The following is a 15,071-nucleotide window of genomic DNA, read 5'->3' on the forward strand; positions in this document are numbered from 1 at the left end:
TCAGTTTTACCATATCTTCTTTAGAAGTATGCCATTTATCACTGATTTAAGCATATTCATTTTCTGTTAGCAAATTTAGCCCCAACTCCTGATGAACTGCAAATACAAAAAGTAAATGATGATGAATCATGCATGTATTTCCTATAATGGGAATTTATATTCTGCTGGGTGCCAACACACACACACGCCTTCCACATTAGGAAAGTAATTTAAATTTGCTCCATCATCAATGAAAAAAAATCTATTAATAATTGCACATATATTTTTAAATATTATTCAAGAAATGGGGTTGATATAACCACCAAATATGGTCAATGTATAGGGAAAAAGTGGAGTTGTATACCTGTGTCTATACGGTAGTATAAAAAACTCATCCGCCTGCATGTAAACTAATCAGAATCACAGATTAACTGTGTGCATACGTACAATATACTAGCTAATACTTCCTATTACATATTGAATAAAAATGAAACTACCACAAAACTGTTTTAACAGAGTATTTTGGTGGCACGGTAACAACTCCATATTTAAGGCAGCATTAATCTTTTGACTTTAAGAGGACTTTAAAACCTCTCTGTAGCTCCCAGGTTCAGCTTCAGCCAGCAGTTCTTCATCCATGAGCTGACCTAATGCAAGTACTGGGACATCTTGGGGGTAGAGGTATGTGATGAAGGATAGGTAGAGCTGTGTGTCATCTGCATATTGCTGGCACTTTAGTCCTTGCATCTGACAAGTTCACCTAGTCGCTGAATGTAAATGTTGAAAAGAACCAGAGAGAGAATTGATCCTTGTGCGACTGCACAAGTGAGGGATTTTTTGGTGGAGGTCCAGTTTCCCATCACGATTCTTTGGGTGCATCCCTCCAGGAAGAACTCAAACATTTAGTGCATTACCCTGGACTCCTGACCCCTGTCTCAAGTAGGGCTTGAGAATTTACAAAGACCCAAAAAGCCAAGAAAAGGAACCCTCTGGAGTAAGAGACAATATTCTATAACTATATAAGTGATGGAGAAAGCACAAGTTGTCATCATTGCAGAGGAGAGACTCTGCCAAGAGGGGTGTCTCATGAAAGGCGGGTCTGAGCTATCTGAACTAGACAAAAGCTGTAAGGATTGACTATTGGGTAAGAAGTACCTTATTAGACAGGAAATAACTTGTTAGTAAGTGTAGGCTATTGATTGCGTTTATGTTTTTCTTTTACTTGGAACCTTAATTGCAAACCCTTAATACTTGCTTTTATTTCAAACTCTGTCTCAAGCTCCATTAAACTTCAATTTGGTTTTACTATAAACCTAAGTGCGTAGGTGCTGACTCTGTGGGTGCTCCAGGGTTGGAGCACCCATGGGCTGCGCCAATCGGCTCCTCCCCATCCCCCGCAATGCGTCCCACTTGAGGAGGATCAGCTGTTCAGCAGCAGGCAGTAGGCAGTGGGAGGGTAGAGGGGAGAAGTGAGTGTGTGGTGTGCTCAGGGGAGGGGGCGTAACAGGGAAGGAAGAGGCGGGACATCGGTGGGAAGAGGCAAGGCGGGAGTGCAGCCTGGGGGGAAGGTGTGGAGTGGGGGCAGGGCCTGGAGTGGACTGGGGATTGAGCACCCCCCAGGAACTCGGAAAGTCAGCACCTCTGCGTAAGTGCCTTGTACTAAGGAGACTGGTGAACTAGGACTCGCTGCTTTCACGGAGGCAGCAGACAGGTGTACATTATGGGTGTCCAGAAGAGAAGAGACAGGGCACGCAAGTGTAACAAAGTGGGATGTGTAAATTGCTAGCCTGAATTGGGAAAGAGCTGGGCTCCTGGAGGCTGGATAGGAGTGCCTGTGTTGCCAACCACCACTGGGGAGGGCTCCCTTGGTGGGCACAGATCAGGCTCTTTCGTGCTGTAAGCAGGTGATAGTGATCCACACAGGGCCGCCCAGAGGGGGGGGCAAAGGGGGCAATTTGCCCCGGGCCCCGGGCTCCGCAGGGGCCCCCAAGAGAAGAGCAGAGGCTTCCGCCTCCGCCCCTCTCCTGGAGCCTCGGCGCTTGACTCCGGCCGAGCCCCTGAGCCCCGCCCCGCTCAGAGCCGCGTGGGGAGGGGGCGGGGCTGGGAGCTCCAACGGGGCCTGAGCCCCGCCCCGCTCAGAGCACCGTGGGGAGGGGGCGGGGAAGCTGCCTCCGCTTGGCGTGGCGCTCACAGCCCCGCCCCCTCACCACGCGGCTCTGAGCGGGACGGAGCTCAGGCCCTGCCGGCGACGCGCTCGGTAAGAGGCCGAGGCCGGGGCCGGGGAGAAGCTGGGGCTGAGGCCGGGGCCGGGAGGGAGAAGCGGGGGCCGGGGCCAGGCGGGGTGGGGGGAGAAGCCGGGGCCGGGGCTGGGGCCGGGCGGGGGGGGGGGAGAAGCCGGCGCCGGGGCTGGGGCCGGGCGGGGGGGGGAGAAGCGGGACCCGCCGCCGCCGCCGAAGCGCAGCCCGGTCTTCGGCGGCGGGGGGCCCCTTCTGTTCCGGGACCCGCCGCCGAAGTGCCCCGAAGGCCCGCGGCGGGGACCCCCCCCCCGCCACCGAATTACCGCCGAAGACCGGGCGGCGGGTCCCGCTTCGGCGGTAATTCGGTGGCGGGGGGGGGGCTCCCGCCGCGGGTCTTCGGGGCACTTTGGCGGCGGGTCCCGGAACGGAAGGGCCCCCCCCGCCGCCGAAGACCCCGGGCCCCCGGAATTCTCTGGGCGGCCCTGGATCCACACCAGATACCTTGGGTAACTCTGAAAAGTGTCACAATGGAATGACAAAATATGATCTGGGTCATTAAGGGGGCAGGATAGAAAAAAAATACAGAGCTCTCTCCAAATATATTTTAACAGTGCAGTAAGCAACTACAAGTAATAGTGAAACTCTGTTAAGCTAGTTGGCATATATTTGCTTAAAAGCCTATTTAGAAAAACATATATTATTCCAGAAATCTACATGCAGGCTTCATGTGATGGTACATCTAAACTGAATAATTTTGTTTTAAATTCTCTCTTTCAAAAAAGAAAAAGAAAACCCAAATGATAAGTGAGGACATTTTCCAATACACTTCCTGTAAAGTGGAAGCATTCCAAGATTAAAGTATGCCTCTTAACCAGCTTCCTTTATATGCCATTATATTCTAATGCCACTGACATTGTATTTCCATGACAAATGAATTAGACTTGAATATCGGGAGAAGAAAGAGAAAAAAAGAAAGAGAGGCGCTCTACATTTCAACCAGCCACCTATAATATACACTGGATTAATTTCCCTCTCTCCACAAGAATTGCATTGCTGTGACAAGTGAACTGTTCTCTGAGCAGGGCATGCTGCCCCTTTAACTAGCTCAGTGGTTCTCAAACTTGTTCCGACACTTGTGCAGGGAAAGCCCCTGGTGGGCCGGGCTGGTTTGTTTACCTGCCACGTCCGCAGGTCCTGCCGATCGCAGTTGCCACTGGCTGCGGTTCGCTGTTCCAGGCCAATGGGAGGTGCTGGAAGCGGTGCAGGCTGAGAGACATACTGGCCGCTGCTTCCAGCAGCTCCCATTGGCCTGGAGCAGCGATCCGCGGTCAGTGGGAGTTATGATTGGCCGGACCTGTGGACGTGGCAGGTAAAAAAAACGACCCAGCATGGCCCGGCCAGCCAGGGGCTTTCCCTGTACAAGCGGCAGAACAAGTTTGGGAACCACTGAACTAGCTTTACTGTATCTTATATTTTAAATATCCATTTTAATTCCACTCCACTCATTCCGCTCAACACAAAAGGTTTATAAGATTGATGAAGGTAAATATGAACTGGATAATTTTCTATGTAATAGCCATCACGGAAGTACCAGAATATCAATAGAAAAATGGAAACATTTTACTATTATTTATTCTGGTCCTGCTCATAATGTGCTAGGTGCTGTCCATATACATAGGAGACACAGATCCCAACCCTGTGATGAGCTCTGTTGGGAAGACCCTTGAGGGCACGCAGTTCCATTGCCTTCAGTAGGTCTGTGTCTGGGTGCTCATTGCAGGATCAGAGCCACTGTCCTGTCTCCAAAAAAAAGTTACAGTTAATAGGACGAGCAACATACCAAGGGCAGGGAAGAGGGATACAGTGAAAATATCTGTAGTTTTATACATATTTCACCTATCGTGATTATTTATACATTTTTAAATAAAAAGAAATAAAATATTGGCTACACTACACCATCTCCTTCAGACTATCCAGTAGTAATTGGCTAGTTTCTTAGAGGCCTCATAGCAAAAGTAAGTTTGAAAGAAGGCTTTGAAGCAGGAAATGGTAATGACTTTACTGCGTTGATCATCTCTGCAATGATGCCTTAATATTTTACATCCCTTATGATACCTCTGACAGCAGAACACTTCTGAAAATAGAATTACAGTCCCAACTGAATGTTCTCTATGTAAGTATTAAAAAAAATCCACATATACTTCATGTTTAATTTTGTTATGCAAGCACCACAGGGCTTGGAGAGACGACTATCTACAAGAGAAGATAATGAGTGTGATGTCGTTTATCCAGATAAAAAGATATTGTAGGTCTATATATACTTATCTATATTTGCCTTAGGGTAAGAATGTTTCATCTTCCTGCTAGCAGCATTGCTGGTGCAGCTAGTTTCCTGGGAAAGAAAAAGGTGCTGCTATTTTTTTTTCTCCCGCATAGCCAATTACAACAGGGTTCTTTCTTTAAAAAAAGAGAGCAAATTTCCAGTCCCTTCTTTAAAAAATGACGGTAATGTGATGATTTGCATACAAAAGCACTTTAATATTTGTACTGTAGTGCATCTGGCAATTATCTGACGAGATATAGCAGTCGTTTCAGCCATTTGCCACAGGCTTGACATTAGTGAGAAAAGTAAAAAGCATTCAAATCTACAGAAAAAAAGGGATATTCCAGTTTTCTACCAGCTACCTTGAACATACTTCACGTTTAATTTCACCCTGTTGCCACAAGCACTGTGTTGTTATGACGGCTGATCTGCCATGGAATAGCTGTAAAAGAAAATCAACAAAGGGTCGCTTCAGCGACTTTCAGTGCAATTTACTGGCACTTGTATCTTGCGGCTGCTGCCGCCTGTCGGGGTAATGACACATGATGGGTGATTAAAGTGCAAGTCCTTAAATCAAAGCTGTGCCGATGGTCTGAAGAGGCAGCAAACAGCACTCAGAGCTTGTTCATTTCTCATAGTGGGAGGACCTCATTAGAATAAAAAGGGGCCTGTTATACTAACAAGAGTGAGTATGTGTGTCTAGGGAACCTTTTCATGTTTTCAAGATTTACCATAGCTTTTCTCTAGCTTCTCCCAGACTGCATTCAAAAATAAAAGTACTACAATCCATCAACATTTACTTGAAATTAGAACAGAGGCTCCCAATAGTTTGTTTATACCTACATATTTCAAGAAAGATACACCCATCCTTTGGCCAGGAGGGTGGGGTAGAAAAAGGCAAGGCAATTGGGTATGGCAAGAAAAAGGCACTTTTGGGGTGTATATGCTGCTTTCAGTTCAGCTGAATTAATTTTTTATTATTTTTCGCCTTTACTTACTCCATTGTTCTGATGAGATGTTTAAGTCATTGAACTATGGAGTCTCCCTTTTCCATTGGCCAGAATCTCAGGCCTCTCTGCCTAAGGTGGCTGCAACAGATAAGAAATTTTAAACTTTGGCTCAAGATGGCCGAACATAGAAGGAGAAAATAATAAAACACAGAGTGTACAACTGGAGTTTTGTCATGGAAAACACTACTTATTGACCATGGAACTGCAAAATATGGAATAAGGCCAGATGAAGAAATAGCAGTCAGAATAGTTGGGCTTCTTCACAGTGAACTTGACACCATGAGACAATTGTTCTTCCTACAATGGATTTTTGAACATGCTACGGATGGTAATTTTTATTTCTTTACAGCACACCATGGGTGATTAGTTGGAATTACTTTGCTGAGGTAAGCACCAGGGCCGCCCGGGGGGGGGGGGGGCAAGTGGGGCAATTTGCCCCGGGCCCCGGGCTCTGCAGAGGCCCCCAAGAGAACAGCTGAGGCTCCTGCCTCTGCCCCCATCCTGGAGCCTCAGCGCATCGAGCGGCGTCCTCAGACAGCGCGGCAGCGTGTCTCCGGTGGGGCCCCTGAGCCCCGCCCCGCTCAGAGCCGCGTGGTGAGGGGGCGGGGCTGCGAGCTCCAGGCTGAGCTCAGCTCCCTCCGCTCGGCATGGAGCTCACAGCCCTGCCCCCTCACCACACGGCTCGGAGCGGGGTGGGGCTCAGGCCCCGTCGGAGATTCGCTGCAGCTGTTCAGCGATGCGCTGAGGCTCCGGGTGAGGAGGGAGCCGGGGGTAAGAGGCTGGGGCCAGGGGGGGTTGGCTTAAGTGGCAGGGAGTCCTGGGGACAGGGAGGGGGCAGAGGTTGGGGGGGTGGTCAGGGGGCAGGGAATGGGGGGGTTTGGATTGTGGGCATTCCGGGGGGGGTCTGTCAGGACTCAGCCGGGGGGGGGGGTGGATGGGGTTGGGGCAGACAGGGAGCAGGGGTGGGGTCCCAGGGTGATGGTGGTGGTGGGGGGGTCTCTGGGAGACGGTGAGGGGACAAGGAGCAGGATGGGTCAGGGATTCTGAGGGGGACAGTTGGGGGCAGGAAGTGGGTGGGGGTCGGATAGGGGGCAGGGCCAGGCTGTTTGGGAGGCACAGCCTTCCCTACCCTAAAGCTCATTCAGCAGTTTGAGGCTTGCAGAAGAGCCAAGCTGTTAGCTTTTCCATTAGGGCTACCACCCTTTCACTTCTCAAATGCCAAATTATAGTCTACATGTAATTTCAGTGCCATAGGGAGATTCATGTCAGGGGAGGGTAGCTTCATTTAAAATTAGCCACTGGGGGGAGGGATCACATGAGAAGAGCAATAGCCTTCCCAACCCTACCAAGGGTTCTCAAACTGTTGTCCTGGTGACCCTTTCACATAGCAAACCTCTGAGTGCGACCCCCCCCTTATACATTGAAAACACTTTTTTATATATTTAACACTATTATAAATGCTGGAGACAAAGCGGGGTTTGAAGTGGAGGCTGACAGCTCACGACCCCCAGTAATAATCTCGTGACCCCCGAGGGGTCCTGACCTCCAGTTTGAGAACCCCTGGATTAATTTAATTTTAGCACCCTGTGTCCATTCACATGCATGTGCTATTTTGAGCATTTCAGTTTTGACAACATAGGCTCATCCCAGATTCTGGAACAAGCTCAATTGCTCAGTTCGTGGAGTATGTACGTAAGCGATACTAAAGACAAACCCACAGTAACCGTCTCCAGTTTGTGAGGGACCCCATGGAGCCAGTCTCTAGGAAACAGGTAAATGCATGGAGATTAAGTCCATTAATGGCTATTAGCCAGGATGGGTAAGGAATGGTGTCCCTAGCCTCTGTTTCTCAGAGAGTGGAGATGGATGGCAGGAGCGAGATCACTTGATCATTACCTGTTAGGTTCACTCCCTCTGGGGCACCAGGTATTGGCCATTGTCAGTAGACAGGATACTGGGCAGGATGGCCTTTGGTTTGACCCAGTATGGCTGTTCTTATGTTCTAACCTAAATGAAGCCAAAGTTATGGAGACAGATATGAGTCAAGGAAGCCAGCAGAGTATCAGAAATCTGGAAAAATCTCTGCCTGGATGGGCTCAGGTGTTTGGTTACAAGCTTAGGTGTTTCAAAAATTTTGGATTTTTTTTAAGCAGAATTCTTTTATTGTTTCTTTAAACAATCAAACACAGCAAGCAGCAAATATTTGGCCACACACTTCTGAAACCTCAAACCATGTTCAGGTTTTGGCAGACTAATTTCAGCTTTTCAATCAAAAAAACCACAACAAATTTTGAAGAAAAGCAGACATTGTCCGTGATTTTTTTCTGCTTTTTAAAAACCCCTAGTTTTCGATCCAGAAAAAGTTTTGATGGAAAATATTTGTCCAACCCTTTTAATGAGCTTTAGTGCCTTTTAGCACTAGCTGATGCTGAGAACCAGTGATACCTTGTAAAGAAGTTTTCTCAAAACTGGGTTTGTGCCAAAATGCAGAAGGTTTATTTTTCCCAGGGGCGCCTGTGGGGGGGAGCAAGTGGGGCAATTTGCCGTGGGCCCCGCAAGGGTCCCCAGAAGAATATAGCATTGCAATTTTTTTTATAGAAGGGGCCCCCAAAATTTCTTTGCCCCCAGCCCCCTGAATTCTCTGGGCGGCCCTGGTAAGCACACTGCAAGCTCCATTATCATTCACTGGCTTTACTGCAGGAACAAGGGATCACTGAATAAAATTAATAGGCATTAGGTTAAAAACAAACAAAAGGAAGTACTTCTTTACACAACACACAGTAAACCTGTGGAACTTGTTTCCAGAGGATGTTGTGAAGGCCAAAACTATAACTGGGTTCAAAAAAGAACTAGATAAGTTAATGGAGGATAGGTCCATCAATGGATATTAGCCAAGATGTTCAGGGGACATAACCCTATGCTCTGAGTGTCTCTGACCTCTGACTGCCAGAAGCTGGGACTGGACAACGGGGATGGATCATTTGATAACTGCCCTGTTCTGTTCATTCCTTCTGAAGCACCTGGCATTGGCCACTACTGGAAAACAGAAAACTGGGCTAGATGGACATTGGGTCTGACCCAGTATGGCCTTTCTTATGTTATTATGTAGGTATTTTGGTAAGACAAACTCATTTAAGTGTGTCTTTATTCTGCAGGATAAAGGTACACAAAGGAGGACAGGTGTACATTTGTTTTTCACCTATGACTACTGCAATGTCTCCGTGATATGGTAGCATGTTACCTTTCAACAGTGGAAGATATAGTTTCACGGGACTCAGAGTTCCCTTATATAAGCCTCCATTTGTTCTTTGTGTTTTTGTATTTAATTATCATCATTTCTTTGTATTGTAGTAGCACCTAAAGCCCCCAATTGAGATCAGAGCCTCTCCGTGCCAGGTGTTGTACACACAGAGTGAAAGAATGAAAGACAACCTTGCTGTGAAGAGCTTACAATTGAAATGGAGTTACCAGATATAGGGTGGGAGGGGAAACAGACACAGAGAGGTGAAGTAACTTACCCAAGGTCATACAGCAGGTCAGAGGAAGAGTAGAGACTAGAACCCCAGGCTCCCAACCCAGGGCCCTAGCCACTGGCTGTTTTCTTCTCTGCTCTGAGCTCTTGTCACAGATCTCTAGCAGGGTTTAGCTAAAATATTTAAAGTGGGGTAGCTTAGCATGATAACTATTATCTGCGATTAATACATTCATGCTGGAAGGATGCATGAGTCTGACTCCAGGGTACAGCTTTAGGTTTATGTATTAATCATGTATAATTCAAATAGTCAAGAAGTGTATTTGAGAGGAAAGTGAATGAAGTGATTTTATTGGTAGACAAGACTTGCTGGATGTGTTTTGGTGTTCAGACTAAATGTCACCAGTCTCCCTGCTGGCACGCAAATGACTGATGGATTTAGGAAGGATCAGGGAAATCATGGCTGAATCCAGTTGATGATTTTAATAGGAACATACCACAGATTACTTCCTATGTTTTATACTGAAGCTTGGCTCCCATTAGAAATTCTTACCAAACTGTTTTAACATGTTATACATGCTCTAGTTTGGAATTAAAGTGTGGTAGTGTTCAGATGAACCAATCTGTGCAGTTAGTTTTTGAATGGTGCTTATTTTAAATAGACATCTCTTCTCCTATGACTCCTGGACAACCTTCAATTAACTTTAGTTCTTCTCTCACCTTCAAAGGCTTCTTATCCTCTGTATAATTTCCTTAGAATCCCGTAATTCCAACCACCACTGGAAAAAAGTCCATTTCTGGATGCCTTCTTTCAGGGCTGTCTCATTGGTTTTTTTCACATTTTATATATCCTGGCGCATGTGAAGTTTGAAAATTGCATATGATGAGCCCAGCAGAAAGACAGTCCTACCCGATGGTAATCTTCAGATGGTAAAGAGATGGACTATAATTGTTAGGCATAGACTATGTTTTTACGGTTCTCAGTCTAGCCCTTTGGCTGCTGCTCCAATATCCACTTTGGAGGCTCTTTCTCCTCCTCACCCTTGGAAAGTGGGGAGGGATAGCTCAGTGATTTGAGCATTGGCCTGCTAAACCCAAGGTTATGAGTTCAATCCTTGAGGGGGTCATTTAGGGAACAGGGGTTAAAAAAAAACTGTCTGGGGATTTTTCCTGCTTTGAGCAGGGGGTTGGACTGGATGATCTCCTGAGGTCCCTTCCAACCCTGATATTCTGTGATTTTCCTTGGGGCTCTGTCCTTTGGTACTTCTTTCTTCCCTGTATGCTTATTCCTTACGCAATCTCCATCAGTCATGCAGCTTTAGCTATATTGTCTGAGGTAAATCATCTTACAACAAGCGCCATTTGGAGCGCTAAATAATATAAATACATATCTAGAATTGTCACCAGGTGCTAGCAAGATTGTTTTTTAGCCTATATCAACTGCATAGTAAGTCTGTTTATTTGAGAAAAAAATGAGGAAGAGGCAATAAACCAGGAAAGTACATTAGTTCAAATGTTCATTCTAGCCAGTTATAAACTACCAATAAAAACACTTATCTTATGTTAACATCTACTTTAAATAGGGAATAACTTTGCATACTTGATACTAGAAATGATGGAAGAAGAAAGAATCCAGACTTTCAGAAAGATGAGATTTATCTCAGTTAATATAGAAGACTTCTCTGAAAGTGTTAAAGTAGACAAAGGAGAAAATGGAGTTGACAGAAACACTCATTAAAAATGGAAAAAATAACCTGCATATGAGATTATTATTATTTTTAATTCATGGTTATACTTTCAATGGTTGGCATATGTGTACATATGTTGCTAGTTGTTCAAGAGATAGGCCAAAAAGGAGGGGTGGAAGGAACCACTCCTTATGTCTCTTTTTCAAAGTGGTTTCAAGAGCTCAATGACTTTAAGTCTGTATTAAGCCACTTATTTCTTTCTCAAGTGACCTGAGATGCTACAGTTTGGTATACAGATTGAAAATCCATATAGTGTGTCAGGGAATACAAAGAGGGGGAAAGGAAGCTGATTTGTCACAAGGAATCTTCAAAGAAAATAAGTAGCAAAATATTTGTGTTAATCTTTTTGAATTTTGGAAAGGATATTCCGTTCTAACCCTGTCACCCAGAAATCACTACCTGTAGCATATTTTATCCCCTTCTGCCTTTGAGTAAAAGGAGGCAGTTAGAGTGAACACATGGAGCTGGGCAAACACGTTATGCAGGATCAATTAATGACTAGCACAGTGAATTTCACTGAGGAAATCTGAGGCTTTCATCTAGTAGCAGGGATATCCCTGAGGACTACAGCATAGAGGCCAGTGTGTGACAGAGTGGGAAAGGGAGCAAGAATAATCACAGGGGAAAATAAAACAACATACAAACAATAGAATACATCTGGAGAACACCACATAGGTATAGGGTCTCCTTTGGAGTAACAGCAGTTTATTACATTTCAACCATCATAATCCCCATTATAACTGGGGATTCAGCCATATCATAGGCACACAACTGCACTAGTCTACTGATGTCACTCCAGAAACCAGATTGCCCTTAATGTATGTTTGATTAAAACTAAGTCTGAATCTCCTTTAAGCATACACCCACATACAAACACTGTATGCTATAGCTGCTTTACTAATCCCACGCTGCGAACAGTATGTATGTGAGTGTGTATGTGTGAGAGTACATGCATGTGTGTGTTTGCTATCTTAGAGCCAGAGGGGTTTTCATTAGATTCAAACAGTAACTAACTCTCCAGGGAGGCCCCTGCTCTTATTTGATAAGGGATGCTCTTTTATCACACATGAAACTGCATGCAGTGATCAGACAGGCACTGTGCAGAGCTGCCAACTAGGGAGAAGATGCTTTTCTATAGCGTATTACAGAAATGTACTGCTACTGTGGTTGAAAACTGGTTCAAAAAATGGTCAATTACAGAAGCATGGGAAACTGGTGTTAAAACCTGATTTATGAAAACCATTAGTAATTGCTCATAATTTTGGTTTTGGAAATTTTGGATATCACATTACTCTGGTCATTTCTGCGGTGATCAGGAAAAATGGTCCTCTCCTTCGTACCAATCAGTGTGTCACTTTTGACAAAAGATAAACTAGAGCATGGAAGATGTTTGAGGCTATAACTAGCAGGTGTAATAAGATTCACACTAGTCTTTGCAATCCATTTACAACATTGAATACAACAGTATTCAAAAACTGTATATCCTAGACTACAGATCCAATGAAGAATTAATAATCCGGATTTTCCCTCCCTTTCAGGGAAAAATGCCTTTTTACTTTTGAAGATAGCCCGGTGTCAAGACAATTGACATCCAGAACTCCCAAAGCATTCAATCAATCTGTGAAATACAACAGACATGAAAGTGCATGCTGTCCCTGGTGGTCTCCAGCAATGCTGTTCTAATAAGTCAACAAGGAATGTTTGAAGGATGGTGTGTGCTGGTGTGTCACTATTTCCTGTACCTCTCTATGGTGAGGAAATGCATCAACATTGTGACTTCCTCTGGAATATATCTGTGACACTGATAAACCAGCTCTAGCCAAAACCATAGGCCAATTCACTTGTATGTGGATATCAAAGAAGGGTTGAGTGTTAGTATGAGTTCAAACTAATTCACTCATATGCTAATAGAAATCAAAGAGGGGATGTTGATTGTATTGTTTTTGTCTGTCTATAGCCTGTAGTTTGCTATTACATTACTTCTACATTATATATACCATGTAATTAAATAACCCTAGATCAAAGGTGTGTTAAATGAAGAGTGTATTCAGGTATTAGAACTTCATGAAAACGAATGGACTGTTAGGTGTATTGTTCTCATTATCTATTCAAAGGAAGGCCCATGTGGGTACAAAAGCTGTCAGCTAGCATTCTGTGTGAAGAAGATATAAAAGATGGATTCTAGGAAAGATCCTTCAACTCTGGACTGTTTTGGATTCCAGAAGAGTGGAAATACTGAGGGCGTGGACAGAGATCCCCAGAGTTATACTGGGTAACCCTGAAAGACTTTTGGAGACTAGCAGATTACCACATCTCTGCTATCCTTTTGGATTTACAAATGTAGACTCAACTGTTAGTGTATTTTACCTATTTTAACCTGTCAATAACTCTCATTTCTTTTTCTTAACTAGTAAACCTTTAGTTATTTTACTAGAGCAACAGGCTGTCAGTGTTGTCTTTGGTGTGAGATTGAGAGTATCCATTGACCTGGGGTAAGTGACTGACCCTTTGGGATTGGGAATAACCTGACGTGATGTGATGTTTGGTATAGCGACTAGTATCACAAAATCCACCTGTCTGGGTGATAAGATAGGCTGGAGAGCCTAAGGGGGCTGTCCGTGACTCCATGGTAAGACTGTTCTAGTGATCCAGGAATACACATTTGTTACTGGCTTGGTGAAATCTAATTATAGAACATACCACGAGTTTGGGGTGTCTGCCCTGTTTTCTGACAGCCTGACCTGAGATTGGCACTCTCGGTTGTGAGCCACTCCAGACAGCATGACAATATTATCATCTCTATAGTCTCACCTGTGTTTACATTAAAAGAAGTTCTGTATATATTATCATTAAAATGTATTGTTTGTATTATTGTAGCACCTAGGAGCCCCAGTCATGGTCCCGGGCCCCATTGTGCTAGGACCTTTACAAGCACAGAACAAACACATATGTTAAAAATTATCCCTCCTGCCCACACAGTAAAGTAGATATGTTTAAGCCCCGTAAAGATCTCAGATCAGATAGAAAAGGCTTTGACCAAATCTTTTGCAGAAGTAAATATGTATGTGTTTTCTGAAAACAATCAACCAATGACCAATTTAAAATAAATGTAATAACTGCTGCGTACGGTACCTTGAGAATTAGCCCAGGAATTCTTCATCCTTCTTCTCGGCCAACCTTGGGGCTTGCTAGCAGATACTCATAGTATTTCTCCTTCATTATTCATTCCTTGTCCTTACCCAAAGAATGTTCTTACCACATTCTTCACTGTTGAACTATAAGTAGTGTCAACGCTCTGCCTTTTCATCTGTTTTTTAACTCTCCTAAATAAACCTTACCCAGCTATACTGACATTCCAGTTACAAGAATATGCAATTGAATTTCAAAATCAAATTAAAAAAAACCTATTTTATCGGGAACAAACAAACCTTTGTAACTCTGCTTTGGATCAAAAAGAATTGCTTTTAGTTCTTACTTTTAACAGTGAGGTACATGGACTTGCTGACGTCCGCTCCCACATCATTGCTGACCTTGCAGAGGTAGTATCCACTGTCTTCCTCCAGCACATGTTTAATCAACAAGGAGCCATTTGTGAGAAGCTGGATACGGCCATTCAAGGCAATGGGCTGGAACTGGGGGACCCCAGCACCTACAGAAGAACCCAAAAGATTAATCAGAAGGGAAGAGGTGGGGAAAGAAGAATTTATTTAAAAGGCAGCACTACAACAGCTATCTATTATTACAGGCTAAATTCAATTAAAATGAAATGTTGCTTTCTGGCATTCTAACCATCTACAGAACAAACTGAATGCCTTTTGCCAAAACTAAAGTCATTCAATGGAAAAAAAGAAAAAAAATAGTCTTATCAATTATAACTGTAGTTACAATTCACTACAAAGTAGGGGGTGGAGACGGAGGGAAAAAGGAGTAAGAGGGAGAGGAAGATTTGCAGAGAGCTCCTGGGTAAAAAGCCACATTTGTTGTACATTTTGTGGCTGATAAATTATTCAAAATTACAGCTGAACAGCCACAAAGTCTGCATTCCTTATGCATATACCAAATGAATTCCTTATGATCATGAGGGATGTCTATTGTAGTAAACATGGAATGCTCAAGGGACTTTAAGGACCTTGTTCACTAAACTCATGGTAGCATGTGGACAAGCACATCAGTGAATATTTCCTCCTACAACTGACAGTCTGATCACACACAATCTCTGAGTCTCTGTGTTCTGGGACAGCATTCAGATTGATGCAAGAACACATCTAACTGCAGGTGCAGTTTGCTATAAAAGAACTATAG

The 15,071-nt window shown here is 44.3% G+C and overlaps 1 protein-coding gene across 2 annotated transcripts in view; it reads right to left on the bottom strand.

Moving 5' to 3' along the window:
• The window catches only part of DSCAM (DS cell adhesion molecule), a 644,197-nt gene that overhangs the window by 194,049 nt on the left and 435,077 nt on the right, over window positions 1–15,071 (bottom strand). For both annotated transcript variants that reach the window (XM_045002507.1, XM_045002505.1), the window contains exon 11: window positions 14,245–14,418. In XM_045002507.1, the coding sequence (XP_044858442.1) occupies window positions 14,245–14,418 (174 nt within the window). The remainder of the gene's footprint in view (window positions 1–14,244; window positions 14,419–15,071) is intronic.

Source organism: Mauremys mutica, chromosome 1, assembly GCF_020497125.1.
Source record: "Mauremys mutica isolate MM-2020 ecotype Southern chromosome 1, ASM2049712v1, whole genome shotgun sequence".
Taxonomy (NCBI): domain Eukaryota; kingdom Metazoa; phylum Chordata; order Testudines; family Geoemydidae; genus Mauremys; species Mauremys mutica.